The sequence below is a fragment of the Myxocyprinus asiaticus genome, chromosome 30 (assembly GCF_019703515.2).
Source record: "Myxocyprinus asiaticus isolate MX2 ecotype Aquarium Trade chromosome 30, UBuf_Myxa_2, whole genome shotgun sequence".
NCBI classification, from domain to species: domain Eukaryota; kingdom Metazoa; phylum Chordata; class Actinopteri; order Cypriniformes; family Catostomidae; genus Myxocyprinus; species Myxocyprinus asiaticus.
The window spans coordinates 28,661,874-28,689,257 of record NC_059373.1 but is presented as its reverse complement, the minus strand read 5'-3'; the positions used below and the strand labels follow the sequence as shown (position 1 = coordinate 28,689,257).

General features: G+C 38.2%; 1 protein-coding gene across 1 annotated transcript; it reads left to right on the top strand.

Moving 5' to 3' along the window:
- Positions 1–27,384, top strand: LOC127421154 (stathmin-2-like). Its single transcript, XM_051663965.1, has 5 exons — positions 1–240; positions 8,107–8,202; positions 8,847–9,022; positions 18,883–19,074; positions 24,124–27,384. The coding sequence occupies exons 1-5, from the start codon at positions 222–224 to the stop codon at positions 24,181–24,183; spliced, it is 543 nt and encodes a 180-aa protein (XP_051519925.1). The 5' UTR covers positions 1–221; the 3' UTR covers positions 24,184–27,384.

Genomic DNA, 27,384 nt, shown 5'->3' with positions numbered 1-27,384 from the left:
TAGACTGGTCGGTGAGCGCGCGACAGCCTTTCACTTGCGCGTGAAGGGACAAACAGAAGCCAATCTGATTGAACACACGCACGCTCACAATCCCCGGACTCTCGCGCACTCTTTCCCATAGTGCGCCGTTCTGCTGACTCAGTGCTTTTTCAGAGCGAACAGGTTCCTCTCCACCGAGCAGAGCTGAGACGCACGCACCAACCAACGCAACGACTCCAGCCATGTCCAAAACTGCAATCGGTAAGACAAACCCTCATGTCGTTTTGCATCCTGGACCGTTTCTCTGCGATGCACTTTAAAGGATGCTGAGAGATGCGCGCGAGGGGGTAGATGAGACTCTGATCGCACAAAAGAGCCTCATAGGGTGATGCTTGTAAAACGGAATAAAAAGGTTTTACATACTCACTGGGATATTTCAGGACTATATGTCTGCTGCCTTCTTTTAGACCCATGCTGTTTTATTTTCAAAGATGGCATTTTAGGTGCACGCAGGCTGACCTTTCCCACAGAAAAGGTGGTCTTCATTCATTAAAACAACAGTCAATTGTGTTATTATAGAGAATGCATTCTAGAAAACATATTGGATTGTTTTATACGCCTTAATGGTGACAGTGCACCTGCCGGCTCATGCATCTTCAGCATAATGCAGAAGGACCCCACCCAAGCTCGCGCTCTGTTTCAACCTTCAGAAAATCCAATAAAGCTTGACAATGTCGAACTTAGAACAGCTCAAAGCTTTTGACAGTCAATATACAGGATTTTTGAAGCCATCTTGAGATATTAAATTAGATGTAGCTGATATATTTATTGTCAAACAAAGCTGTTATAATGAAATACGACGTACTGGTTAATGAAACAGGGCGTTTTTATCCATGTGGGTATGCTTATTGCATGGACCAAATTCTTTAATTATTAGCAATTATCACAAATTACAGATGATTAATTGGTTGAAGTCACTGATTTGGGGCATGACTCATGAGATGGTGGGTTTATCACAGACTACACACTGGCTGCACCTTATTTATGATGGGTAAATAACAAGAAAATGCATGGTTCTCACACCTTCGATGCATTCCTGTGACATTCAGTCTCCAGCCTAGATGTCATTATTTAACTAGCATAACCTAATTCACCATTCAAAAAAATCTCCTTGATGATTAAATGATTATTTTAGGGTGAAATGTAGGATCTCTGTGTGCATACATTCGGTCACACCGTTTCTAGTGTTGTGGCACCATATTAAAGGCAGACTGCAGTATAAAATGATTGATGTTTTAACTGGAAATATGTCAGGGCTGTGGTTGTCTCGCCGCTGAGCATGTCTCCGTGTTGTTGTGATGTTGGATTATGTTGTAGGCGGCAAAAGTGGGGCATGTAACATGCACAAGGTGCATGATGGCTGTGTTTGCCAGACGCCTGCAGGGCAGGGCAATAGTGCACTGATGGACTCTGGGTGAATGTCTCTGTTCAAGCTGTCATGTCATTTGAAAAGTTAAATGACAGCTCACTGAAAGAGATCTATTATGGAAATCCAGTTATGTACAGTTAATCTTGACATGCTGTGCAGTTACATGGGGCAGTGTCTGTAGATATTTCATTTTATTTCACAAAACACATAAGAAATGTCCTGACAAAGGCCTGTGGGAATACTTCTGCTAATGAGAAAGACCATGCCAGTCAATATAATCAATCCACTTAGTATATTTATAGGGCTTTAAGATCCTGTCAGAAAGACCTTGGTACATTTATCAGCACCATAACCCTCCAAAGCAATCCAGATCAAAATAATAATCAAGCTTTGCTGTGCAAGATTATGTCACTTAAGTCTTAAGTCTATGCATAATCACTTGCTCATTATGGTGTCATATCGATGACCTGATATGACTCATCTTAAAACATGGTTGACTGACTTAGTTAATGAGACTTTTAATTGTGCATTTTCATTAATTACTGGTTAATTGGGTACAGTATCATGTCTGCCTGTCTGAATTGGCTTTATATTAAAACAGAGCTGCCAGTTGCTTGTAGGAAAGCTTTAAGTTCCAGGGCTTTGTCCTAAATCTCTTATTTGATCTCCACATGTACCACCCATCCATGTTTATCATCTAAGATTACTGGATATGTGAGTGCAGAATGACTAATCAAGCCCCTTTAATCTTTGGCCTATAAGTAACTAAAACAGTATGTGCTTAAATACACATTCAGCATTGTTGAAGTTGCAAAGCACTGGGGTGGGGCCACCCAAAGCTTTGTGAGATTTGTGATTTTCTGGGGTTTAATGACTGCTATATGAGAAATATATTTAATACAAACTAGTATCTGAAAGACCAAAACCTATGTAATTTTAATATAAATGTTACATATTGTATCAAGTGGTTGCAGTGTGAACGGATGTAATCATGGACTCTGCTGAACAGTGAAAGCTCAGCTTTGGGGACATCTGCCCAGCTGCAGTGGACAGAGCGTGTGTGTGTGTGTGTGTGTGTGTGTGTGTGTGTGTGTGTGTGTGTGTGTGTGTGTGTGAGAGAGAGAGAGAGGGAGAGAGGTGGGAGAGGCCATTATTGATTTCCAGGGTGGGCATGTTGATGCATTATCAAAGAAACCACACAAAGGGTAGACATTTACGTTGTCCATTGGTCCATGTTGCCTGACTACAGATTTTAAGTAATGTAAATTTCATCTACTTTGTATTCAGTGGTGGTACAAATGTTTTACATGCATCAAAACCACTGAATATATTAAGGTATGATATATTAAGAATCAGTGACATAATGTGCGGATAAAATGCTGTGACCATTTGCAGTGACCAAATGGACAACCATGTTTTAAATACAGTTTATTGTCTAGTATCAGTAAATCAGTATCAGTCAACAATGGCCACAATAGCTACAAGTCAAGCCAAGGGTGTGGTCCCAGGAGGGTGGGCTACAGTGGCTTCTCTTTCCTTATTACAAGCCTCTAGTATGTTCTGACTGATTCTCAATAAGATCAGAATATTGTAAGCACACAGATTCAGTCATCTATTTGAGATCCTTTCACCTGCTCACCAGCAGTTTGACCTGAATTACCTGCTTCACTGATCTGATCATCCTTATCTAACTGTGACTAGACAGCATAAGGAAAAAGCTTGCTGAGATCTTTGAACACACAATATGAACACCAAATATCACCGTGCTAAACCCCCATTGCCAACACCTCACTTTACCGGCAGGAATGGTTTGCTCCAGTAATTACTAATTAACAGTGGTGGAAAGAGTAAAAATTGTTTTACTTAAAGTTATGTGGTATGTAAGATTCAGAAACCCTTGTTATTAATGACACCTGTGGCCATTAAGTGAACTGCAGCCAGCTACCTGTTGCTCGTGCTCGCGCTCATGCACACACTCCATAGGGACACGAGTGAACATCGACCAAAACAATGACGTAACGTACAAAGAGACTGAACGTGATTCACTGGCATCATGCTGACTGATGAGGTAACAAAATTAAAATTACACAGCTATGATGGTTTTACTACAAACTTTGAGACTGTATATTATATTTGACTCTCCAGTGCTGGAACAGGGCTAAAACAAAGTGTGGATATAGGTCTGACTATGCGAGACTGTAGTTTGAAGTAATCAGTTTTCTTTGCATGATACACTGACTGCATTTATATGATAGCCTATGTCGGCGTAAGCTAGCTAACCAGCTTTATCAATAGCTATTAGCTAAATTTGGTGGATGATGACAGTAGCTGTTTATAAAATAGACTGTACATTATAAATATGTTGACACAATTCAGTATTGATGTGATTCCATCACAACTGTCATTTTGATATATCGATGTGCTATTGTTTTATAATAATAGATTGTATATATTTTCTGTATAACCAAGTTACGTTACACTAATGAATGGAGCTTTTTGCATTATCTTGAACATCGTCTAGCATTAATTTCATGTGTTATTGCAGTTTACCTTGCTGAATAATTACAGATTAACATTGTTTATGTCAGTTACTGTGAATCAGCATACCTGACTTTTAGTATAAAGTGAAGATCATTGAAATTATTTGAAAGATACAAAGCAAGGTAGCTTGCAATTCGTCAGCGTTAGCAGGCAAGATCAAGTTAGCTAAAATTACACAGATCAATCCTTATGGCACTATATTTCACATGCTTTGCAGTTATATTAGCTTACCTGTCCAATAAGAAGAACGCCAATTCAGGGTCTGTTTTGATCCCCAAAACCGAACGAAGGTCCCTCCAGGAATCAAATGCCCTGCCGATGTTCACTCTAGTTTTTGCTTGACCACGATCACATTCCCGCTTAGCCAGATGGGATTCAGTAGATAAATGTTTTTGTTTTTTTGGCTTGGAGTTGGTGTTGTGCTGGGAGCCGGACGTTTGCTGGATTCCATCTCTAAGATAATGTTTCCTAGTGTTGCAGTTTGTTGTCGCTGTTGAATAGCGGAAGAGAAGCTATTACTGTCTGAGGCAAGGCTCCTGGGAGCGTGCATAAATGTCACATCCTTTGGATTTTCCTGGCAAATGCGACCCTCTCCCTTCGCATGAAAATCAGTCTACAGGCTTTAATAGGCAACCTAGGAAGTCCTGGAAGGCTAATTTTGCATTACAAGCCGTTCACACATTGGCAAAAAAAAAAAGGTGAATATTACATGAAAATTGTTACGTATTGCACCTTTAAGTAAAAGTACTGCTACTGAAGAAATAATTCATTTGAGTACAAGTAGAAGTACTGAGATATATTATGACTCAAGTAAGAGTAAATAAGTAGTTTGCCAAAAAACTACTCAAGTAATTACATTACAAGTTACTTTATGAAAATTATATTATATATAGTATATACGCTTCCATTTTTATAACACAAAGAATTTTTGTTCTTGAAATAAATTGATGCTTCCTTTCACCAATGATGCATTAAACTGATCAAAAATACTGCCAATATCATTAATGGCAAATTATTATTACGGTTTGAAATAATTGTTTTAAGTGGTATTTATTCAGTTTTTCTTTAACCATGATGGCAAACATATACTGTGTCACCTGTTCCTTACAAAAGCATTCTAAAGTGCTAATTTGGTACTCAATAAAATGTTCTTAATATTAGAACAATTGAAAATGGTTGCACTACCATGCGGAAATCACAATACAGTGAGTTTTTTCCCCATTTGCTGAGGTATTGAGTTCTTACAAGTTGCTTTACACTTGCAAGTCAAATTTTGGTTTAAAATCAGGCAAAAAGAAACAAATTTCTCCTGAAATTCTATTTTCTCCTAAAGTCTATTTTTGAGAGATGAAGGCTATTTCATCCATGCATTACTGTTTTGAAAAAATAATCTCTAATCAGCATAGAGAAGGAAGTGGACAGCCCAGATGCACAACAAAAAGACAAATAAATCACAGTCTCTTGTTTGAGAAACATACTCCTCACAGGTCCTAAAGTAGCAGCTTCTAAATGCCAAAGACCTGCATTGCTGCAAGATGATTTTTGGAGAAACATTTTAAGAATAAAACATTTATTTAAACAGAAATAGCCATTTGTAACATTCTAAATGTCTCTAAATCATCTCTAAACTACATAATGTGCATTGTGAAACACATTTCTATTTCAGGTTTATTCTCATTCACGCATGTCCAACTATTTTGGCTATTAATTTAACATACTGTAAAAAACTAAGATGCAATATCAAGGAGGAGGAAATTTATCCTCTATGATATTGCAGCAATTATCCAGATATGGAATAAGATTATTAAGCAAATTGTTATCAACTCCTACATGCCAACTGAATAAAATAAGGCAAAAATAAACATTTCACACAGTGTTTAGTGAGAGATTTGATTGATTGAAACACTAAAAGTGGTTGTTCTGTATATGTATTATTGTATTACAGTTGTAATAATAAAGTCTTAATTTACATTATGGTTATTTAACATATTGAGATGTTATTATGTAAATTGTAGCATTTGGTTACATTATGTTTTGTGATTTCTCATACCTTCTTTATATAACATCCCTCCCTTGCGCACTTTTGGCCTCTAGCGGGTGAGGCTTTTCAGAAAGATAAACAGCAGAATAGGGCAGGGAAGTACAGTACAGCACTGTGACCCACTAGGACACTTCATTTTGAACAAGAGGGGCGAACGGTTATGGAATTTAACGTGGGAGCACAATACCGAACTGATGCGGATTGATAGAAGTGGAGAGTCCATCTGTGCACGCGACGGTGTGAGGAACCAGACGGCAGGGAAATAAAATAATGTTCAGTGAAAAGTCAAAAGAAGATCGCAATGTATGTAATTGTAACTATATCAGATATTATTAATAAAACATGGGAACTTGTTGCGTGGGCATTTTTTGCCCCCCATATTTTGAATTTCGGGGATATTTTTGTCAATTTTGGTGGCATTTTTGCCCAGAGTCCCCGATAATTTCCGACACTATTGGCATTGTATCTTTCTAAGGTGTTTAAAAAGTTTGTTTTAGACATATAGTAGCAAGTAAACAAGATATCACCACATATTGTACATGTTAAACTATACTGTGTTAATGTTTGACAGAGTTAAAACGTTGTCTACCTTAAAAACAAGTGAAGTTTGATCAGTGGTTAAACGTGTTCAGACGGTTCCCTCGTACCTGATTGAACGTTACTTTTCCAGAATAAAATGAAATATGCAGAAAATCACAGTATTACAGTTCTTGTATAGTGACAGGGCAGAAAGTCTTGGAGAAGCTAGAGAAGAGAGGACACCGGCACCAGTTTATGCGTTGCGCCACTGCGTGTTTTAGTTTATAAACAGATTGATTTCTTCCCAAAAAACTTCCGAAATATTATGTTTTTTTCTTAACTGTAATCTTAACTGTAGTGAAAAATAACTGTAGCGAAGTTGAATACTTCATTTTTAATCAACTCAAGGAAAAGTAAATGTACTATTATTTATTTATACTTAAAAAAGTTGAAAATTTGAAAAATGTACTCAAGTACTGTAAGAAGAGTACTTGTAATTCGTTACTTTCCACCTCTGCTAATTTAAGAAAATTTTGTTCATTGTTAGTGATACATAACCATTAACTAATGCTAAAGAATACATCCTTATTGTAAAGTGTTTCCATCTTTGTTATGTTTTAAGCATAGTCTAACATAAAAGTAATGTTTTTGCTTAAAACAAAGGCACAATTTGCCAATGGGGTGAGAAAAATACTTAATTCAAGATTTATTCTTATTATATAGCAAAGTTTTGCTTTTCAAGTAAATTCATCTTGTTTTCAGGATGTTTAGATATTTAAGTGTAAAACAAGGCAAAAAGATAAACAAAATATTTGCAGTGTTACATCTAAGGTACAATACAGAGAAAAATAAAATTTTGGGATGTGAATTAGTTCCAGTTTGAACAGCCATCTCGTCTGTCTCGTCTTGAGTCTGCTTTGATCTTGCCGACTCACTACCCACACACACCCTCAGTTGTGAAGTCTGGGTAAAAATGGATTTCAATAAATAATGTAACACATAGATGATGGTTAGGATGGTGGGGGATGGGTGGATCTTGTGGTGAACATTGTCTTTTAGAAAACCAGAGCATGTGAGGACACGGATGCTGGTTTGTCCTTAGAAAGCACAGAAGAAAAGCCATTTTTCCTTTAGATCAGAAATTGTCAACATTTTCCAACCCAGTGACCCCCTAAAATGAAAATGCTGGATTTTTTTCAGAGGCACTGTATAATCAATAATATTGACAAACATGATTACATTATGCTAAACTAGTATTTATTTAATTTCTTTAAACCCTTTGCCATGTTCTAGACTCATTGTACCATTAATTGTCTGAGAAAGAGATTTACGTTTGTTTAATGAATGATTTTACCCTGCAAATCACCCCAAAATGATATAAAAGTCTTCTTCAACCATTTAAAAAAATTCAAAAGATTTTGAACAAATTAACCACATTTAGGAAAAACATTTGAATAAACATATATAATATTGATATATTTTTAAATACATTTTGATCTTTTATATCAGTCCTCAGGCTCTAGATGATTTTGGTTATTTTCTGCAACATTAGAGATGCAGTCTTGAATAATAATTTTTTTTTATGTATCCCCCACAGCATACAAAGAGAAGATGAAGGAGCTGTCCCTTGTCTCCCTCATCTGCTCCTGTCTCTACCCAGAGGCACGCAGCAATCTGATGGGAGAGTTTAAAGGTAGGAAATGAAAATATTATACCAGTAATGAAAAGTTGTGTAGAAGAATTTACAATAAAGCTCTTTGGTTTAAAGGGACAGTTCACCCTTAAATGAAATTCTGTAATCATTTACTCACCTGACTTATTCTCTTTCATGGAACACACAGGGAGATGTTAGGCAGTATGTTTTTTCTCAGTCACCATTCACTTCCATTGCATGTGTTTCCATACAATGAAAGTGAGTGGTGACTGAGGCAAACATTTAGTCTAACATCTCCTTGTGTGTTCAAAATATGAAAGAAGACATATGGGTTTGGAACAACAAAAGAGTTTTTGCATTTTTTGGTGAAAAAAGGTTCTCATTTTGCTTTAATTTAATAATATAACTCATTATTGGCCTATATATGTACTGCTAAGCAATATGAAAAATTTGTTTGGCATTTTCACAGCTAAGATGGATCAATAAATGTATGATAAATGCTCTGGATGACTGTATAACAAAGTTATACGAGCTCATTACATGAGCAGAAGCCAGTTTGTCCATTTGATTTCTTGCATCTGGATGTTCAAAACTCACCAGTGTGCAGATGAATCTTTGTTGCCTGGCATACTGCAGTCTCTAAATAATGGCTATCCATCTCACTTTGTGTCTTGCATGCTCAGACATGGAGGTTAAACCCATTAACAAACGGGCTTCTGGCCAGGCCTTTGAGGTCATCCTTAAGCCACCCTCGCCCATGACTGATGGAGGCTACAGCATCACTTCTCCTCCCAAGAAGAGGGATGTGTCCCTGGAGGACATCCAGAAGAAGCTGATGGCAGCAGAGGACAGGAGGAGAGTAAGTGACCTACAGTTCATACAAACAAATTATATATACATGTGTTATTTTGTTACACAGCTCTCTGGAATACTTGATTCTGACTGGTCAATCGTGGCATTCTGCTGTGAAATATTTTTTTATAATTACTGCTAAACTGTATAATTGACCATTGTCCAATGCAACATTTCCTACAAAGTCTCTTTCTTGTCACATAATAGAATAATTCCCACTCAAATCAAAATTTCATGTCCATTTATTAATTAATTATTTTAGTAACTCCTTGGCTATGGAGGTAAATTCATGACTAAAGTCTTTGAAGCATAAAAGCATATTGAACTGCTCTATTCGAAAAAATAAATGCATTGTATTATCAGTGCTTGCATGTAAATACGTTGAATTTACAGTGATTGCATTTAAATGTGTTGCATTTACAGTGCTTGCATTTTGGGAGGCTGAAATTTAACATGGTTGTATTTTTAAGCATTGAATATTACATTTGGAAACATTTCACAACTAATTTCATTATTAAAAATTCAACAATAAATATTCACCTTCCAAAGTTAATTTCCAAAATATTCAGTTCATTTGAAAATACCATCTAGTTTTTTCGACAGGTAAAATTCAGCATGTTCTATTTTGCTTAACAAAATTCACTTCCTCAAATTCAGTGGTTCGAATTTGGTTGGAAATTCAACCTTCCGCATCCGGGAACTGCAGGAAAAGCAGCAGAATACCGATGCACAATCTCAACCTGGTGCTATTCCTTCACACCAGTAGATGGTGCAATGCAATCGGGTGTTTACTGCTGAAGACCAAAGCTACAGGTAGAGAGAACAGCCGTGTATGTTTTTAGAATTTGTTTTTCAATTTGAAAAGAAATGAGCAGAAACAAGAAAACAATAAAAATAATAAACTAATGATTAAAAAATTACATTAGGCCTTACTTTGTGCACGAGTTGGTACAAAGTGGCCGCGTGATACAGTATTCAATTCAGAAGGAATGATGATAAACGGATGATAAATTAAACATTGCAAACACACATTTGATGAACAAAGCAGTGATTGTATAAAAACAGCAGATCGTAGCCTCCAGCACAAAAATAATTAAAAACTATGTATTTAACTATGTAGTTAATTCGTTTGATTATTTAAGAAAATAACTTTGAACATTTCTCAGCGAGCAAAATTACAAGTATAAAGTTAATAAATAATAAAGTTATGCACATATCTGTGAATGAGCGACACTATACGGTCAGATTTCAGCAGGCGCACTGGTCAAGCTCCGTCGGCACGGCTTTCGAACAGCGCTGTCGAGTATTCATCTTGCGAATCTCCGCTCTCTTCCTAACAAAATGGATGAACTACATCTCCTCACCCGTACAAACAAGGACTTTTCAAACTCTGCTGCCTTGTGCTTCACAGAAAGCTGGCTGAGTGAAGCCATTCCGGACAGCGTGTTACATCTGCCGGGCTTTCAGATGTTCAGAGTGGATCGCATTGCAGAGTTAACGGGGAAAACGAGAGGCGGTCGAACATGCTTTTACATCAATGAAAGTTGGTTTACAGATGTAACAACGTTAAAGAATATGTGTTGTCCTAATTTGGAAGTGCTCTTTATTAACTGTAAGCTGTTCTACGCGCCACGGGTGTTTTCCTCGTTTATTCTGGTGAGTGTGTATATCGTGCCAAACGCATCTGTGAGTGCAGCGCCGCAACAGTTAGCTGATCAGATCACAGACACGGAACAACAATATCCGGACTCCGTTATTATTATTCTTGGGGATTTTAACAAAGCAAATCTCACACGTGAACTGCCCAAATACAAACAGCACATTACATGCCCAACCAGAGACAGGAACATACTGGATCATTGTTACACAACAATAAAGGATGCACATTGTTCTGTCCCTAGAGCAGTTTTGAAACTCTCTGATCACTGTCTGGTTCATCTTCTACCAACCTACAGACAGAAATTAAAATCAGCCAAGCCTGTAGTAAAGACTGTAAAGAGATGGACCAATGAAGCAGAGCTGGAACTACAAGCCTGATTGGAGTGTTTTTGAGGCTGCAGGCATATATGGATATATGCATTTCTACTGGGACTTATTTAACATTCAACAATGACAAACCATGGTTTACAGCAGAACTCAGGCAGCTTCGTCAGGCCAAAGAGGATGCTTACAGAGATGGGGATAAAGTCTTGTACAATCAGGCCAGGAATACACTGAATAAGGAAATCAGAGTGGCTAAAAGAAGATACTCTAAGAAGCTGAAAAACAAGTTTTCAGCTAACGACCCTGCATCAGTGTGGAGTGGCATGAAACAACTTATGAATTACAGGACTTCTCCTACCCCCAACCATGTGGTGGACCAACAATTGGCTGACGACCTGAATGTGTTCTACTGTAGATTTGAAAGGCCCAATCTCACACCCCACCCTGCTCTGACCTTCACTTCACACACCAAGACCTCCTGCAACCCCCCTCCTCCCCTTTCCTGATACTCAACCTGCACTTAAGATCTGTGAAGAAGAGGTGTGCCATGGCATTCAGAAAAAAAAGACTAGGAAAGCTTCAGGCCCAGATGGTGTTTCACCAGCGTGTCTTAAATCCTGTGCTATCCAGCTGGCCCCCATCTTCACACAGATCTTCAATAGATCACTGGAGCAGTGTGAAGTCCCATGCTGCTTCAAATGCTCAATCATCATTCCTATCCCAAAGAAACCAAAAATTACAGGACTTAATGACTACAGACCTGTCGCCCTGACATCTGTGGTCATGAAATCATTTGAGAGACTGGTGTTGGCCCACCTGAAGGACATCACTGGACCCTTTCTAGATCCCCTTCAATTTGCTTATCGAGCAAACAGGTCTGTGGAGGATGCAGTCAACATGGGATTGCATAATATCCTGCAACATCTGGACAGACCAGGGACATATGCAAGGATCCTTTTTGTGGACTTCAGTTCGGCTTTCAACACCATCATCCCAGCTATACTCCAGACTAAACTACACCAACTCTCTGTTCCAATGTCTATCTGTCAGTGGATTACCAGCTTTCTGACAGAGAGGCAGCAGCTTGTGAGACAGGGGAAATTTACTTCCAGCACCTGTACAATCAGCACTGGTGCCCCCCAGGGATATGTGCTCTCCCCACTACTCTTCTCCTTCTACACCAATGACTGCATTGCCAAGGACCCCTCTGTCAAGCTCCTGAAGTTTGCAGACGACACCACTGTCATCGGCCTCATCCAAGATGACGATGAGTCTGCATACAGAAACAGCTGGCTGTCTGGTGCAGTCAAAACAACCTTGAGCTGAACACGCTCAAAACGGTGGAGATGATTGTGGACTTTAGGAGGAACTCCCCAACACTGACCCCCCTCACCATTCTGAACAGCACTGTGGCAGCAGTGGAGTCATTCAGGTTCCTGGGCACTACTATCTCACAGGACCTGAAATGGGAGACCCACATTGACTCCATTGTGAAAAAGACCCAGCAAAGGTTGTACTTCCTTCGCCAGCTGAGGAAGTTCAACCTGCCACAGGCGCTGCTGATACAGTTCTACTCAGCGGTCATTGAGTCTGTCGTCTGCACTTCAGTAACTGTCTGGTTTGGTTCAGCTATGAAATCAGATATCAGAAGACTACAAAGGACAATTCTGACTGCTGAGAGGATTATTGGTTGCCCCCTGCCCTCCCTTCAAGAACTATACATTTCCAGCATGAGGAAAAATGCTGGAAAAATAACTCTGGACCCCACTCACCCTGTCCATTACATTTTTGAACTGTTGCCTTCTGGCCGACGCTTCAGAGCTCTGAGCACCAGAACCATCAGGCACAGGAACAGTTTTTTCCCTCAGGCTATCCATCTCATGAACAATTAAAATTGCCCCATTGAGCAATAATTATGTGCAATACACAGTTTAGTCTTTTTATATTTATCCAACACATCCAGTCTCTTCTGCCATTACATTCCCTTGCACTGTATATAACAGATTTGTATTTAGATTTGCACTACGTATATGAATGTATGTATGTACGCGTATGTGTGTATGTGTATGTATATAGGTGTGTATGTGTGTATATATATATATATATGCATATATGTGTATGTATGTATATGTGTATATAATTGTATGTGTGTATGTATGTGTGTGTGTGTATATATATATATATATATATATATATATATATATATATATATATATATATATATATATATATATACATATACATATGTGTGTGTATGTATATATATATATAAATATTGTCTTATTGTGTTTTCTATATATACTTTATTTTCTATTCAATTTTTATTTATTTATTTATTTATATTTTTTATTCAATTTTGTATAACTCTTGTATGTCTTGCTGCTGTTTTTGTATTGTTTTTGTATTGTTGTGCACTGGAAGCTCCTGTCACCAAGACAAATTCCTTGTATGTGTAAGCATACTTGGCAATGAAGCTGATTCTGATTCTTCTGATTTAGAAACCCAGTGAGCAAGCCGAAGGCGACTTTGGCAAGGAACACAAAACTCCATAAGATGCTGGTTAATGGAGAAAAATAACCTTGGGAGAAATCAGGCTCTCATTAAGGACAAATACTATATTAAATACTATAAAGCACTATTAAAGGTTCAGTATAAAGACATCATAACAGTAGTCCAAATGACTCGTGCATTATGTTCCAAGCTTTCTGGGGCCTTACAACAGCTGTATGTTGTATGGACTACTTTTATGGTATTTTTATAATGATTTTTTTTTCTCTTTGGACCTTGACAGCAGTGGTCAGTATGAACTGTTTTTGTATGGAAAAGAGCAGCGTAAGGATTCCTGAAGAAAATATTGTGTTACGATTCTACTGGGAGGAAAGAACAATGAGGGACAACTTGAGGACAGTAAATAATTTTGTGTATTTTCTATTTGCTAGCCAGCTGACACAGTCATGTCATTTTACAGATACATGAAATTCAAATTATATCACGTCATCTTTTCTATGAGACAGCACAAAAAAGAAAGAAATAATGACTGAAACAGGCAAATTGCTAGCAATGCAGACAGTGTTTGTCTTGTACTGTGTGAACTTTAAAAACTCATGTATCTTTTAAAACCAAAAATTATAAAATTTTTGCATTTCAAGCCTTTTATTCAGAAAATGATTGCATTCAGCGCCTTTACTATATTAAAGGACCAAAGAGGACCATTAAATTTGTGACCTCAACACTCGTGACCCCCCACCCCCAAAATGGTTTGGTCCCCCCAGTGTTCAAGACATGGTTATGGCCTTGCACACACATATTTTTATTTACTAAAACCAACGTAATTAAACACAAATTTCATTATCCAATGTCATTTAGGATCTGTTTTACCTTACCTCAAGGATAAGTGCCCTGTCAACACTCTTTAATTAAGATGCAGTTGACCACAGATTTTAAACTGGGCTCACTTTGTTTCTTTAACTGATGCACTTCATATAGTAGTTAAATAAAATCAGCAGATAAGTCAGTTGAATCATAATTGGTTGTTACATGAGATAAAATAAAAATGGCACTTGGGTTTATTGTTGATTTGTCTGTCTTTGAATTGCCTATGAGAAAACCTGATGCAAATTTAGTGCATTTAGTATTTTGTTGTTTATAATTTCATTAAAATCAAGTAAAATATTTTTTTGGTATGGTTTATGATTTGCACTGACAACATGTCACCCATTAAAATCAGTTCATTTTAAAATTAGGTTTAATTTTGCAGTTTATTTTAACCTGGCAAATCTACTTGTGCACTCATATGCTCCCAAGCCCTGGCTTTCAAATAATACCTCTTTATGAGCTTTTTGAAGGATCATGTAGTTAGGGAATTTTAATGGCATGTATCTTTTCTTCCATGCTTTCAGCATTCTGATATGAGCTCAGTAAATTGTTGTTGATTGGCTGTGAATAATAAGCCTTTCAATGACTTCTACAGAGGCTCAGATACTCGCACTTGCTGCGTCCCGTGTGTAACGGACTTTATAACGGTCACTTTTATGGGTGTAGACAGCCTCAAGCCGTCATGGCGCATTGCGCACCTGGTGTAGATAGCAACATTGATTATGACAGACAATAGGCCAGAAGTCCAAAAAAAGGACAGGCTCCGGTAAAAGAGGATGCGGTCAACCTATTACTGCTCATATGTGGCTGTTGTTTGTGTGTTGGATGTTAAGTACTTCGATAGAGACAAAACGTTATAAATCATCTGCTAAGCGGAACAAACCAATTTGGTGAGAGACACGACACGACCCATTTCAATTCATTTCAGTTGCCTTCACTTCTGAGATAGTCAGCCCGCGCATCTAGAGTCCTTTATTTAGATGCGTGTCTTGAAGAGAACAAGCTTAAAGATGTTGAACTTTGACACAGTAACACTGAATTCAACATGTTTCTTGTAGAAACACCGTGCCATGTGTTCCTCTAATAGACTATTCATATTTGTAGTTGACAGATAATGTGTAATTAATATGACATAATGAATATAATGTATAATGAATGTTAATAAAAAATATTTATTAAAATGGTTGTATTTATTCTTGTAGTGTTTACTACAAAGCAGGAAATAGGAAATTCGTATGATTTCGTACGAGTTCGTTCTTATGAATTTGTACGATTTCATCACATGCAAATGCCCGGATGTCTAATGCGGAAGTAAGCGCGAGTTTCACGCATGAGGTGTTAAGGACATGCTTATTAATATTATGCCCTTACCCAAACCCCTTATCTAAACTTAACTAATCAGTAGAGTGTGTAAACATGATAGGAAGCTGTTGTGTGTGACAGAAGCAAGTAACTGTCACGAATTAGATGGAAACGATGTCCAGCTATGTCATTGGCTGTAGTGAAAGTCATACAAATTTATATGAGTGCAGTCGTACGATATCATACGAATTAGCCAAATTTAGAAAAGTCGTATGAATCCTTACGATTTCGCCGTGAGAGTTTGTAGAACCAGCACTGAATCACTGATTGCTGTGTAGGTAGACATAGGCATAATGAAGTAGGGTGACCACAGTTTATTAAATTAATATGTAAGATGCAATTATTCCATTAATATGATTTGCTGGAACATGTATTGTTTTTATTTAACATTGTACCATGGTGAAAACTGAGCCTTGTTTATTTATTTATTTATTTGCGTTTCCTGATCTACGTCAATATCTGTGTATTAATGTCTGGTGCTGAAGTAAATAATTCCAAAAAAGGACATCTACACAGTCGAGGATTTTTAAAATCAGATATGTAATTGACACTTTTTACACACACACACACACACAAAGTATATATATTGGCTGCAACTTAAACTTTTATGATCATCTTAATTAACGCCACTCGTTATTTTACATAGAGAACGCCTGTTTCCCAAAACAGCACTTAGATTGCTCATTATAAAGTAGAACTTAAATGCTTAGTTACAGGAGCTGTACACTGTCCAACACTGAAATCTTGGCCAATATGTCCAGGAGTTTGTCTTCTCAACATGACAATAATGCGGAAATACCGACAAGCATGGAAATGATATGTAACCTTGTCGAGATACCGAAAGTTAATGACAGTCAATACATTTCATTAAAGAAATAATGATGACTTTGGTAAGATGGGGTTTCAGATCGATGCTCAACTTTATAGAGATTAATGATAGAAATGCATGTATGTGAAGGCATGCAATGTGAATCATAATAAGCATCTCTAATGTTGCCAAAAGTTTGTTTCTTTTGCTGGAAACTGAATGCACACGGTAATGTCATTTTTCCATTTCATAAAATGCATCACACATTTATTTATTTTCCTAAATGTTTTTGAATCAGTGAATGTAAAACCTGGTGTAGTACTATCAGTTAGTGCAAATTATCCCTCCATTTACATGTGCATTTGTCTTCTGGATTTTGAAAAATAATTGTGTAACATTCTAAAATAATTTAATCACATTTTATGACTAAATATTGAGCCTAATATTTGGATATATTAACAGGCATACCAACTCCATTGATAAAAGTGTCATTAATTTGTCTAGGCTAATAAATGGATTATAATGTAATGCAGGGCTAAACAAAATTAGTTTAGTGCTAAAAAATGGTGAATGGCAATTGTTGATAAAGTTACAAAAACAATCTTCAGTTCTTTAACAAAGTTTTCCCTTGTCACACCCAAAGCCTTGTTTCTGGCTATGGCTTTCCAATGATCCAAATATATCAATACAAGTTATTAAACATTCCTTATTCTCTGATAAACTGTAAAAAAGCGAGAAAGATACATTTAAGTAGCACTTATGACTTTAGAGCGGTTCAAAGCCCTCGTTAATTTACTTAGTTTTTACTTTACTACTTTGATGCTTTTTGGGAAATGTGCCATAGAGATTAAGTACTACTTTAGTGATACTAACGTTCTACTTAGTGCCTCTGGAAACCCAGCCATGGACAAATAAATGAAATGAGACAAAAAAAGTTTCCAATTCAGGACTGGTCACCTTACAACATTATATGTAATGCCTACCTACACAGCAATCAGCTCTTCAAACATCTGAGTTATGTAATAACCTGGACAACTTATCGGCAATTTTTTTATAAATATTTTTAAAAGTCAATGCATTCCACATACTGATCTGCACTTCACTACAATGTAAATACATCTGCTCCGCATGGTACAGTGGGTCACGCTTTGCACAGCTTCGCCACACCTTTTGATAGAGATTTTGATAGCTGACAGCTATATAAAACAGGCTATGTGTCTAAGAAGTAGGCTATGTAATTTTGCGTGCAGATGCAAGGGACATCATTAGGCTATTTCTAAAACAGCCAACTAATATTTCTCTGGCACACGTAGGTTGCAGAACCCATGACTACGCAGTAGATAGACAGGGCTTCGTGACTATAGACCCTTCCCTGACTAGTATGGTGTATGTCACAGGCATTCCTTAGTCCGGTTGCTTAATGAGAGAGAGATAATATGTAGTTGCAATAAATCTAATATCAATCTATTTTCTACCCATGAACAATTTTGAAAAACAAACTATCAAAACGTACACAGCTGTTCTCTCTGCCTGTAGCATTGGTCTTCAGCAGTAAACACCCGATTGCATTGCACCATCTACTGGTGAGAACGAATAGCATCAAATGGAGATTGTGCATCGGTATTCTGCTGTTTTTCCTGCAGTTTCCGGATGTGGAAGGTTGAATTTCTAACCAAATTTGAACCACTGAATTTGAGGAAGCAAATTTTGTTGGGGCTGAATTTTACCTGTCGAAAAATCTAGATGGTATTTTCAAATGAACTGAATATTTTGGAAATGAACTTTAGAAGGTGAATATTTATTGTTGAATTTTTAAAAATGAAATTAGTTGTGAAATGTTTCCAAATGAAATATTCAATGCTTAAAAATACAGCCATGCCAAAATGCATGCATTGTAAATGCAAGCACTGATAATACAATGCATTTATTTTTTCGATTAGAGCAATTCAACATGCTTTTATGCTTCAAAGACTTTAGTCATGAATTTACTTCCATAATTGCCTTTGCGTCATGGTCCTGATAACCCTGTTGGAGTTTATTTTTGTTATAATGTGGCTAAATGCACATTATCCCATTCTTATGTATCAAAATTTCTATTTGATATTTGTAATATTATATACTGAAGACCTCAGATATGAATCATTAAATCATATATAATTCAGGTTCCACACATCCTATAGATGAGGCACATGTTATAGGTTAATGTTTTCTATTGTAAATGTTCTGTTTTAAGTTATGGCTAGTTTTCTTTCCCTGTAGGCATGGAGTTATTGATTATTGATTATATACCTTATGAATTAATAAACAGATGTCATCCATCTCTCTCTGTTATTCTGCAGTCCCAGGAGGCTGAAGTGCTTAGAGCCCTGGCTGAGAAGCGTGAGCATGAGCGAGATGTCATGCTAAAGGCAATGGAGGAGAACAGCAACTTCAGCAGGATGGCAGAGGAGAAACTCAACATGAAGATGGAACAGATCAAGGAAAACCGTGATGCCCTCATTGCAGCCATGCTGGAAAGACTGCATGAGAAAGTGAGAGTTCTCAGGGTTGCTTTGTTAGAAGCAATAAAATCAAGTCTTGGTTTAATTTTGCTCTTCATTTTGAAGGAGAAAGCATGAGATTTATTGGTGTTTTTAAATTCCCACTTGAAGAAATAATTTACCCAAAAAAGATAATTCTATCATCAATTACTCATTACATCATCATTACATAAGAAAATAAGAGCAAATAACAAGCAAAAGCAGATTTTGCTTAAGTAATGAAGGAAGAAAGGAAGGACGGATGGACTGACTGACTAATTGGAAGGAAGGAATGAAAGAAGGAAGGATGGATGGATGGATTGAACGTACAGATGGACTGACTGAAGGAACTGACTGACTGACTGAAGGAAGAATGGATGGGTGGATTGGATAGATTGGAAGGAAGGATTGAACGGACTGACTGGAAGGAAGGAAGTATGGACGGACAGAAGAAAGGATGGAAAGGATGGAAAGGAAGGAAGGATAGATGGATGGACAATAGGACGGAAGGATGGATGTATGGATGGATGAAAGCATGGAAGGAAAGAAGGGTGGATAGATGGATCGATGGATCGATGGATTTGATAGATTGGAAGGAAGGAAGGATTGAACGGACTGACTTGAATGAAGGAAGTAGGAAGGATGGACGACAGAATAAAGGATGGAAAGGAAGGAAGGAAGGAATGAAGGAAGAAAGGATGGATGGATTGGAAGGAAGGAAGGAAGGAAGGAAGGAAGGAAGGAAGGAAAGAAAAAAGGATGGATGGATGGATTGGATATATTAGAAGGAAGGAAGGATTGAACAGACTGACTGGAAAGAAGGAAGGAAGGAAGGAAGGAATGAAGGATGGATGGATGGAAGGATGGAAGGAAGAAATGATAGAAGGAAAGAAGGATGGATGGATGGATTGATTGGATAGATTAGAAGTAAGGAAGGATTGAACAGACTGACTGGAAGGAAGGAAGGAAGGAAGGATGGATGGATGGATGGATGGATTGACTGAATGACTGACTGATTGGAAAGAAGGAAGGATGGATGGATGGATTGGAGAGATTAGAAGGAAAGAAGGATTGAACAGACTGACTGGAAGGAAGGAAGGAAGGATGGATGGATGGATGGATGGATGGATTGAAGGTACGGATGGACTGATTGAAGGAACTGACTGACTGACTGAAGGAAGAATGGATGGATGGATTGGAAGAAAGGAAGGAAGAAAGGAAGGAAGGAAAGAAGGATGGATGGATGGATGGATGGATTGGATAGATTAGAAGGAAGGAAGGATTGAACAGACTGACTGGAAGGAAGGATGGATGGATGGATGGATGGAAGGATGGAAGGATGGAAGGAAGAAATGAAGGAAGGAAGGAAAGAAAGAATGAAGGAAGAAAGGATGGATGGATGAATGGAAGGATGGATGGATGGATGGATGGATGGATGGATGGATGGATGGATCGATGGATTAGATAGATTGCAAGGAAGGAAGGATTGAACGGACGGACTGGAAGGAAGTAGGAAGGATGAATGACAGAATAAAGGATGGAAAGGAAGGAAGGAATGAAGGAAGAAAGGATGGATGGATTGGAAGGAAGGAAGGAAGGAAGAAAGGAAGGAAGGAAAGAAGGATGGATGGATTGGATATATTAGAAGGAAGGAAGGATTGAACAGACTGACTGGAAGGAAGGAAGGAAGGATGGATGGATGGAAGGATGGAAGGAAGGAAGAAATGGAGGAAGGAAGGAAAGAAGGATGGATGGATGGATGGATAGATTGGATAGATTAGAAGTAAGGAAGGATTGAACAGACTGACTGGAAGGAAGGAAGGAAGGAAGGAAGGAAGGAAGGAAGGAAGGAAGGATGGATGGATGGATGGATGGATGGATGGATGGATTGACTGAATGACTGACTGATTGGAAAGAAGGAAGGATGGATGGATGGATTGGAGAGATTAGAAGGAAAGAAGGATTGAACAGACTGACTGGAAGGAAGGAAGGATGGATGGATGGATGGATGGATGGATTGAAGGTACGGATGGACTGATTAAAGGAACTGACTGACTGACTGAAGGAAGAATGGATGGATGGATTGGAAGGAAGGAAGAAAGGAAGGAAGAAAGGAAGGAAGGAAAGAAGGATGGATGGATGGATGGATGGATTGGATAGATTAGAAGGAAGGAAGGATTGAACAGACTGACTGGAAGGAAGGAAGGATGGAAGGATGGATGGATGGATGGATGGAAGGATGGAAGGATGGAAAGAAAGAATGAAGGAAGAAAGGATGGATGGATGAATGGAAGGATGGATGGATGGATGGATGGATCGATGGATTAGATAGATTGCAAGGAAGGAAGGATTGAACAGACGGACTGGAAGGAAGTAGGAAGGATGAATGACAGAATAAAGGATGGAAAGGAAGGAAGGAATGAAGGAAGAAAGGATGGATGGATTGGAAGGAAGGAAGAAAGGAAGGAAGGAAGAAAGGAAGGAAGGAAAGAAGGATGGATGGATTGGATATATTAGAAGGAAGGAAGGATTGAACAGACTGACTGGAAGGAAAGAAGGAAGGAAGGAAGGATGGATGGATGGAAGGATGGAAGGAAGGAAGAAATGGAGGAAGGAAGGAAAGAAGGATGATGGATGGATGGATAGATTGGATAGATTAGAAGTAAGGAAGGATTGAACAGACTGACTGGAAGGAAGGAAGGAAGGAAGGAAGGAAGGATGGATGGATGGATGGATGGATTGACTGAATGACTGACTGACTGGAAAGAAGGAAGGATGGATGGATAGATTGGATAGATTAGAAGGAAGGAAGGATTGAACAGACTGACTGGAAGGAAGGAAGGAAGGAAGGAAGGAAGGAAGGATGGATGGATGGATGGATGGATGAATTGAAGGTATGGATGGACTGACTGAAGGAACTGACTGACTGACTGAAGGAAGAATGGATGGATGGATTGGAAGGAAGGAAGAAAGGAAGGAAGGAAAGAAGGATGGATGGATGGATGGATGGATTGGATAGATTAGAAGGAAGGAAGGATTGAACAGACTGACTGGAAGGAAGGAAGGAAGGATGGATGGATGGATGGAAGGATGGAAGGAAGAAATGAAGGAAGGAAGGAAAGAAGGATGGATGGATGGATGGATTGGATAGATTAGAAGGAAGGAGGATTGAACAGACTGACTGGAAGGAAGGAAGGAAGGAAGGAAGGAAAGATGGATGGATGGATGGATTGGATAGATTAGAAGGAAGGAAGGATTGAACAGACTGACTGGAAGGAAGGAAGGAAGGAAGGAAGGAAGGAAGGAAGGAAGGATGGATGGATGGATGGATGGATGGAAGGATGGAAGGAAGAAATGAAGGAAGGAAAGAAAGATGGATGGATTGACTGAATGACTGACTGATTGGAAAGAAGGAAGGATGGATGGATGGATGGGATAAATTAGAAGGAAGGAAGGATTGAACAGACTGATTGGAAGGAAGGAAGGAAGGAAGGAAAGAAGGATGGATGTATGGATGAATGGATGGATGGATGGATTGGATAGATTAGAAGGAAGGATTGAACAGACTGACTGGAAGGAAGGAAGGAATGAAGGAAGGAAGGAAGGAAGGAAGGATGGAAGGAAGGAAGGAAGAAATGAAGGAAGGAAGGAAAGAAGGATGGATGGATGGATTGACTGAATAACTGACTGATTGGAAAGAATGATGGATGGATGGATGGATGGATAGATGTCTATGGAGGAGATGCTTGAGTGTGCTGAATAAAGGAAGGAAAGACGGAAAGAAGGATGGATTGATGGATGGATGGATGGATTTACTGAATGACTGACTGATAGGAAGGAAGGAAGGAAGGATGGATGGATGGATGGATTGAAGGTACAGATGGACTGACTGAAGGAACTGACTGACTGACTGAAGGAAGAATGGATGGGTGGAAGGAAGAAAGGAAGGAAGGATGGATGGATGGATGGATTGGATATATTGGAAGGAAAGAAGGATTGAACGGACTGATTGGAAGGAAGTCTGGATGGATGGACAGAAGAAAATATGGAAAGGAAGGAAGGAAGGATGGAGTGATGGATGGATGGAAGAATGGATGGATGGAAGGAAGGAAGGAAGGATCTAGTTGAATTTTGAGGCATTAAAGGTTTAGTTCACCCAAAAATGAAAATTCTCATCATTTATTCACCCTCATGCCATCCCAGATATGTATGACTTTCTTTCTTCAGCAGAACACAAACAAAGATTTTTAGAAGAATATTTCAGCTCTGTTGGTCCACATAATGCAAGTGGATGGTGATCAGCACTTTAAAGCTCCAATAAGCACAGACAATCTTAGTAAAAGTAATCCATTCGACTCCATTGGTTAAATTAATGTCTTCTAAAGCGATACAATCACTTTGGGTGAGAAACAGATCAATATTTAAGTCCTTTTCACTATAATTGTTTACTTCCGGTCACTCTGCAGTGCGCGTCTCTGAAGGGAATCAGTTCACGCCTCCTCTCGCATGACGTAAGCGCAACTCGCATGGTCACGCAAGGACTGATGTGGTACAACCAGAAATGCTGCTCGATTTGTTCAAGCTACATTAGTTTTGCTCTCATTTAAGCATGCCAGCATGCTTATTGTCATGCGTGACGCAGCATTAATTGATTCCCCTCATTAACGCGCACTGGAGAGGGAGCTATAAACAGCTATAGTAAAAAGGACTTAAATATTGATCTGTTTCTCACCCAAAGTGATCATATTGCTTTAGAAGACATTACTGGAGACGAACGGATTACCTTTACTATGATTGTCTGTGCTTTTTGGAGCTTTAAAGTGCTGATCACCATCCACTTGCATTGTAAGGACCTACAGAGCTGAGATATTCTTCTAAAAATCTTTGTTTGTGTTCTGCTGAAGAAAGAAAGTCATACACATCTAGGATGGCATAAGGGTGAGTAAATGATGAGAGAATTTTCATTTTTGGGTGTCCATTTAATGCTAATTTTCACTGGCAATACATCAACTTTAACATGTGAATTACAATGTTAATATCAATTCATTTGTTTTCTTTCAGGAGAAGCATGCTCAGGAGGTGCGCAGAAACAAAGAGCTGAGGGAAGAACTGACAGCATGAGCACATCGCTCTACGCCCACCGTCCTATCACCCCACCCCCTCCTCCTCCCTTACCTGTGACCCTCTGTCCCCCGAGAGACCTCCTCTCATCCTACCACTGCAGCCCCGTTGAGGAGTCTCTGGTGCCCCACCCCCTGTCCTGCCCACCCTGCCCAGAGAAAGGGAATCTACCCTGCCCCCCTTACCATCAGCATCCTCCCCTGATAGAGTCCATAAGAAAAAAGTAACAAAAAAAATTTTTTTGTTTTTTCTTTTGCTCAGTTTGAAACCGAACAAATTAAGTGGGTGTTGTGTTTTTTTGTAAATACTTCCTATTTGTTTTATATGAGATGATAAAAAGTATTGCGGTGTGCCATTTTATAATTTTCTCACTGTATCTTTCTCTTTTAGTGGATGTACTCGTTTCTTCTCTCTCTGTTTATCAAATCTGCTACAGTTTATCTTGTGCCAGGCTTGGTGTTTGTTAGTTTGCTGGCTAGCAATGTCTTCTCTAAACCCAATGATCATGTTAGTGTCTCTTTGTCTATGTGGAGAGAGTAAAGCCGCAACAGTACACACAATATAAACGACTCTAACAGGTAACTAGCAAAGCATTTACAAGTCAACTCTTACTCCTTCTCTTTCTTCATACAATCATGTAGTATACTGTATGTTCACAAAACACAGACACACACACACTTACACACAGTGACGTGCACAGACCTCAGCAGGGACAGGGCTGAAAGGATAAAAACACTGATTTTCTTATTTTATTTATTTATTAATTTTATTATTATTTTTTAAAGAGTAGCATTTATATATACTTATTCCTTGATTTTTTGAGTATGTAAACATTTTTCTTGTATTATAAACATATAATACCTTTTTCCTTTTTGACAAATAATAGCCTATTCTGTTATATTCCAAACAAAAAGCACCATATTTTACACTTTTTTTTTTTTTTCCAGACATGGTCTGTGATAATCCCATTTTTTTGACATTTGTCATATTAAAACCATGGTATTTTTTTTAAGTATCTTGGAGTACTATGACAGTATCATGAAATTATATTACCCTGGTAAAGGCACAGTGTCTTTTTTTTGTTTTGTTATAGTGCTCTATTTTTTTCTTGTCTCATCACTCTTTTCACTTCACTCATCTCTGCACTCTCACTTTATAATTTTATCTCTGCTGCTTCCATTCTGGCCTCATCATGGTTTTGAATGGGTAGCCCACATGTCCAAAAATGGTAATACCATGGTATTTTTGTGAAAGTGATTAGACCACTAGTTTAAACAAAAACCAAACTGGCGTTGCCTGAATCAGATAGCTCCTTCAGTTAATGGTAGTATTCTATAAAAGGCATATTATATTTCTATCATTGAAAAGGATGCGACTGCTCCCATAATAATTAATAAAGCTGTCTACACTGCAGGTGTGCCATGTGATGTCGGAAATATGGTAGTAATCAAGTATTAATCTGTTGATGAACTTAAAACACAATACATAGAGTGGACATTTTATCTGACTTGTGTTGGTTTGCATTTATAGTTCCACATTGATGTGTCTGCGTCATTCTGTGAGTACACAGCCAAAATGCTAACTTTCATAAATAAACAAAAGCAATGCAAGCAATGTAAGTTCTGAATTCAAAAGTATTTATTAAATTATTGTAGCATCAAACATGAGTTCAGAGTATGTAAATACATTTAGTTACATATTATTTATTATTCATGTTGCCTGTATTGCAGACAGAAAATAAATGAGGAAATTACTGTATGCTTGCTCTTGAGTCGCTTAAATAATAATACATAAACATGTTTTGGAATACTTTTGACGTTCTGTGCTGAAAAAGAAATCATCAAAATAACAAATAACTACTCGCCTCAATAACACAAAACAGATATCGCTCTAAGACTTTACAATGCATAGATGCAATTTAATCAACTCTTACCAGGAGCTTTTTAATTTGCTGACAAATTAGAAGTGCTCCATTTCCATAACGTATGTAGTATGATTATTTACTCTTCACAAACTGTCAAGCATACAGTCAAATCACTGTGCCGATCGCAAAGTTTGCAAGTAGAAAACAACACATCATTCCACTCACATATTAAATGAATATCAAGTAGGCTAATGGCCTGGAATAAAACACATTTAGAGTATATGCTGTAAACAGATATCTTTTGTCGCGTTTCGCTTGTAACTTCATGAAACACAAACAGAATAGAAAACACAGCTAATGCTCCATGACGCCACTCTAATGCTCTGGGGCAAATTCAAAACAACATTTTTGCTCCCTCAAAGGGCACTGCTGCCACTTGAAAGCTTGTTCCAACAAAATGAGAAAATGAATGAGCCCTTCCACAAGATGAATGGCACATTCATACAGTAATGCCGCGTTCCCTTCAGAGTACCCACTTCAAGGGCTCTGCACCTCGGAGTGAGTATGGCATAGAGAATCACTTGCGATTAGAATCCGCCCCCGATTTGCTGTAGCGCGCTGTTACAGGCACCTCCGCTTAATTTTCTTTAATACCCCCGCAATCTACAAAGAAATCTTATAATAACACATTATTACTGTTATTGTGAGATTATTATGAGATTTTAATTTTGATTTAACTATTTTAATTTAATTATTAAAATGTCTACTTTTTTTCTAGACAACAAGAAGGGCACCTTTAGATTTGTGAATGAAAGGGGCAGGGGCTCGCGTCCCTGCTGCCCCCGTTCTGTGTACGTCACAGCTTACACACTTTAAGGATATGCTCAGCATGATTTAGTAAAAAAATAAAGACATGTTTCTCATGAGGAGCTTACTAAATCTGTGGTTTGAGCCACACAGAACCCATGTGAACATCTCTTGACTCTTGTTTGACCATTTGAACTCCGTAACCGTCTCATTGCTTGAGAAATGTTTGTTTGTGGTTCTCTTATTCTAATCAAAGTGTGCCATGGGGAAACCAAGGTTTAACCTAGACTCTTGGGTTTGAAAGGGATACAGACGTGGTTAAAATGGACACGACAGAATGATGTGTGTAAGTGTGTGTGTCCAGAGCAATGTGGGAGGACAGCGTTAGAATTTGCCATTTCTCTTGCATGAGATGTCAAACACCTGCCATCCACATCTTTTTCTTCCAGCTGTGTGCTTTATTCCCCAAACACATGTAACTTTGGGAGCAAGCTGTGGTGAATAAAGGTTTGGGGTTCTTTAAATGAGAA